General features: G+C 41.1%; 1 protein-coding gene across 1 annotated transcript in view; it reads left to right on the top strand.

Annotated features, from left to right (window-relative positions):
* The window catches only part of LOC102308099 (lactose-binding lectin l-2), a 24,410-nt gene extending 20,811 nt beyond the window's left edge, over positions 1–3,599 (top strand). Inside the window, exon 2 of the mRNA XM_005932899.2 lies at positions 2,900–3,599. Within this exon, the coding sequence (XP_005932961.1) occupies positions 2,900–3,333 (434 nt within the window). The 3' untranslated portion in view covers positions 3,334–3,599. The remainder of the gene's footprint in view (positions 1–2,899) is intronic.
* Positions 3,600–5,135: the final 1,536 nt, after the last annotated feature.

Here is a 5,135-nt window from a genome sequence, read left to right as displayed (position 1 = left end):
GCTCTGGGTGCTCCTTCTGAGAATCATTCTGATGGAAGTGAAGTGAAGCTACAACTTGGTAACCGTCCCATATTCTGACTCTGGCCTCCAGGTGGCGAACACAAGGGTGTGTGTGTGTGTGTGTGTGTGTGTGTGTGTGTGTGTGTGTGTGTGTGTGTGTGTGTGTGTGTGTGTTTAATTATTTTAATCAAACACTCCAAGATTTTCTGCTTGTTGTGTTTCAGCAGTCAGTGATACGAAATTCTTGGTGTTGGGTTGTAACATAGATTTTTTTCCCCATGTCAGATGGGTTCTACTGTACTGTAGAGTTATGATAAAGACTGCTTATAAACACAATAAGAGCAGCTTACTTCTCTGCATGTTTTAACTTTCACAGTGTCAACTGTGCAGACATGCTTATCTGATATTCTTCAGTGTCACGGTTCACTGAGAACTTTCATGCAGGACCCTTCAACTTGAGATAAACACAGTGGTATTTATTACACATTTCACCAGGTGTGTGTACAGACAGGCAGGGAATAGTGCTATATACAAAGGTGACAGGAGTATGGGCTCCAGGGGATCCAAGGTCAGGAGGAAAGGGGGAAAACACTCGCTCCTCTTCGGTCACTCACTGTTTGCTGCCAGCCACTCTCCAATCACTCATGACAAGGAATCCTCTCAGGGTAAACAGGGACGGATCCAGGCTATCCGAGCCACACAACGGGTGCGTGGGCTGAGGGTGTGAATCCACAGTGAGTTCCGCACCAGCGAGAGAGAGAGATAAAGAAGAACTAGAGACAATAATGCTACTGATCAGCTACCTGCTGATCCACCAGGCCGTGACATTCAGAGGGTACATCAAAGAAAGAATGTCAGTCACACAGTCAGTCAAACAGTTATTATTTGTATTTCATCAAGTTTTGACTGCTGTGTCTTCTTCAGATGAACACAGAGCAAAACTACTTCATGGAAACTGTCCCCTGTTCTGGTACAGCTTCAATGGCCGCTGCTACAAATATGTGGCCACACACATGAGCTGGGCTGATGCAGAGCTCTACTGTGTGTCACAGCGAGCCAACCTGGTGTCTATCCACAGCCAGGAGGAAGAGCAGTTTGTTAAATCATTAATTAAGAACTTTAGCCATGCTGAGGGACACACCTGGATTGGACTGAGTGACATCCATAAAGAAGGCAGGATGGGTGTGCAGTGAGTTTTGTCTACTGGCATGCTGGGCAACCAGACAACGCAGGAACAAATGAACACTGTGTTCACACTAAAGTGTTTGAAGCAATTTAGCCTCTGTTTCTGCAACACAGATAACCTACCCTTAGATACTTAAATGTACATTAAACCTCCACTGTTTATGCTATTTCTTTCTTTTGTGTGTTGTGTGAAATTTTCAAAATTTCACTAATCTTGATTTTCATAAAGCACTGGCAGCTGCACTCAAAGGAAATATTTTGTAATTACTTTAATCTGAAATCTCAAAATTTATGGAAGGGAAGACTGGAGTTCCATCAGTTCCTTCTTTGCTGTTTCACATATCATATCTTTACCTTTTCAATTTCCTTTCTGCCCACTGCCCTCTTTCCTGGAAAACTCCCTACCTCCACAGTTATGTATTCTGGATCAGCTGCCTTTCCACTAGCTGCTCTCACTCCCTCCTTACTAACCCTCTGCATTTCCTGATGTCTTCATGTCTCTCTCATTTTCTTCATTCACAAGCTCCTCAAAGTATTCCTCCCATCACTCTCTTAACTTGTTAGTAACTGCAAAGAAGTTTAGTACAAAGAAGCTTCAGCAGCTCCTCATCACACTTTGAGACTTGAAGCTTCAACATGATCTCGCTCCTCTTCTTGTTCGGTCTGACTCTAGATGCTCCTTCCGAGTCTCCTTCTGATGACACTGAAGTGATGCTATGATGGTGTCTGTCCCATACTCTGGCTACTCTTTACTTTTTCTTTATTTCTGTGGTTTTTGTCTAAAAATGATTTAGTTAAACACTCCAAGAACCCTTCTCTCCCATGTCTCTGATGTTTTTGTTGGATTTTGAAATGCAGCAAAAACATTTCAAAGTCATGCCAGATGGGTTCTGCTACACCACATGATGAAGACGCTATTAATAACGTACTTGCTCATCATTAGACACTGACTTTCAATAACATCCCAGATGGATAGGTAGCGAATCGCTGCATTAAATTTGTTTTACTTTTACTCATTTATGGCAATGGTGCGGGACGTTAGATTGAACAGATTACCTTCATTGGTTGTTTACCACTTACAATGGGGCATAGCCCTATGAACAAGACCTGAATCCATTTCAGTAAGTACCCCCTATAAACGGTAATGTAGCAAACATACTCTTTCCGTAGCCTACCATTTGTTGCTATGGTAGAGGGCCCGGTGGCGCCAGTGTCCGGCAGCCTCGCCTCTGTCAGTGCGCCCCAGGGTGGCTGTGGCTACAATGTAGCTTACTAACACCAGTGTGTGAATGGGTGGATGATTGTGTATAGTGTAAAGCGCTTTGGGGTCCTTAGGACCGAGTAAAGCGCTATACAAATACAGACCATTTACCATTTCAAAAGAAATCGTGAATTTCACAAGCAGACATTATGAAGGTCTTGTACTTCTAATATTGCTAAGATATAATCACGTTCCTCAAAGGCCATCTCCAGGTGGACCAGGTTTCCTGTTTTCACTTATGTCCATCTTCTATGTAGTTCTGTATGAGTAAAGGGTTTTTTGATTGTTTTTTGCCAAATTGATATGAAGAATCCCCTTTTTGAAGCATATACGAAAAGGCAGACTGTTACTTTGTGGCACCTTCAGGATCTCAGAGCTACTTCGAGCAGCTAAACTTTGCAACTCTGACAAAAAGCATGATCCTGTTTCTCTTCTTGTTTCTGTTTTCTTTAGGTAACCAGACAGTGAAACTACTGCGTGGAAACTGTCCCCTGTTCTGGTACAGTTTCAATGGCCGCTGCTACAAATATGTGGCCACACACATGAGCTGGGCTGATGCAGAGCTCTACTGTGTGTCTGAGAAAGCCAACCTGGTGTCCATCTACAGTGAGGAGGAAGAGCAGTTTGTTAAATCTTTGATTAAGAACTTTGACCATGCTGAGGGACGCACCTGGATTGGACTGAGTGACATCCATAAAGAAGGCAGATGGATGTGGTCTGATGGTTGTGCAGTGAGTTTTGTCTACTGGCATGCTGGGGAGCCAAGCAACGGTGCAGGATCTGAACACTGTGTTCACAACAACTATGATACAAACAAGAAATGGAATGATCACCAGTGTTCTGTAACTTATACCTCTGTTTGTGCTACTCGTGTTGCTTGCCCATAGCAACTGAGAACCTTACATATTCAAAGACTTTCATGTTAATTATTGCTGGATCAAAACTGTAAATATCACCGATGTGAAGTCATACCTTAATTCTAAATCTATATGTTATTCTGTCAAAATCTTTAATTTTATCATAGTTTTGTGACATTTTAGAAGAAGCTGAACTGTCTGATATTGAATCCAGGCTGTACATTAAGTTTCATGAATGACTCCAGCCAGTGATATAATGACAGTGTGCATCTCATGATTAAAGCTTTTCGATCTGGCTCTGGGTGTGTTCTTGCATTCAAATGAACTTAGAGTAAAGCTACTGAGTGCTAACTATCCCATGTAATTTTAGAACTACATATATACAAGATACACAGATGGAAACACAAGCAAAACTCACCACTTGTTTCCAAAATTTACAAAGCCTGAGTGTCGTTGCTGTACTAGTCAAGTTGCAGGTCTTTGACTCCAGGCAGGTGCATTTCTCAGTGAGTGAGGCAGGAACTTCAGGTGGGTAATTAGTAAGCAGACAAGACACAAAGGCGACTGAACAGAATTTACAAAAGTCATCATCAAACAAGTTTAGCCAATTTGCCACCATAGTGAAGTCACGTTGTCACAGCTAGTCCTTAAATACACAGTACAGATAAAAGCAATGAATTGCAGGTGTGTGAGCAAGCCTGGGAAAAGGCGCAGGTTATCTGTTCACCTCTTCATCACCTAAGACGCATGGACATCAACAGTAGCTGTTCAGTGGACATCAAAAACGTTACAAAACTTCTCCTTCAGTGGACCAAAATTGGACAGCCAAAAATGACGACATCTGTTCACACAGTGGGAAAGGTCGTCCAATTAATTAGGCTGCTTTTGAAAGTTTGCAAATGTGAAAAGGGGTGACGACAAACAGCATATTCCATTAATATTAATTATTTAGCACTGTATGCATGAGATTATCATTTGGGGCTGACCCCCCTAAAAGTTTGAACCTAAAATCGCCTCCAAAGGAAAGAACAAAGCTCTTCCTTATTAAATTTTATAGAAACACTTACAGAGAATGAGAGCTAATGCTTGTTAATGTAGGGAATTAGCTCGCTCTGTGTTTACTAGAGCAGATCTATTTGTCTCTTTCTGTTACTGTGAGCTTTCCTGTTTGTTTAATCATTATGCTGCAAAGGCCTTTGATCATACCATAAATATACAATTACAGCAAAAACAGCCACGTTCTCCTGGAAGTCCCAAGAAAATGTTACTGCTTAAAAACTATTAAGTTCTTTAGCATCTCATGATTTTCTTTGTCTTCTGTTTTAATTTATTGTGTCCAACGGAAAGCTTTGTGTATTACTAGGAATTAGTTAATTTATTGTGTACTGCAGCCTGGTGTTGAGTCCACTGACAGAGACACAGCTTGGTAAGAAGAAAATAAGACATCTGACGGCTCGCTTATCTGTACATGATGTGCTGCAGAACTATGTTCTTCTGAAGTTTAATATATCATCTTATGTACAATTATAATGTATTGTTCACCTCTCTTAAATAAACAGGCAGCCTTAAAGTATGAAATATTCATATATGATAACACATAAATTTGTCTTTTGCCTCAGTGGCTGATAGCGCCCCACAGGCCTCAATGTGAGCTTGAAGCCATTTATAATGTTTTAGTTGTTTAATGTGTAGGCATTCATGATAAACAGATGTGTCTATTGAACCCAGTCAAAGAGGTGGTAACATTAATTTTATCAGATAAAAAGAGAAGCATTCTGGATATTTCGTTTAAAGACTTCACACCCGAGAGGCATGAATGAGGATTTTTCTAT

This window comes from Haplochromis burtoni, unplaced genomic scaffold, assembly GCF_018398535.1.
Source record: "Haplochromis burtoni strain Fernald_Lab_line unplaced genomic scaffold, NCSU_Asbu1 Contig_163, whole genome shotgun sequence".
NCBI lineage: Eukaryota > Metazoa > Chordata > Actinopteri > Cichliformes > Cichlidae > Haplochromis > Haplochromis burtoni.
This window is presented reverse-complemented; position numbering and strand designations above follow the sequence as displayed.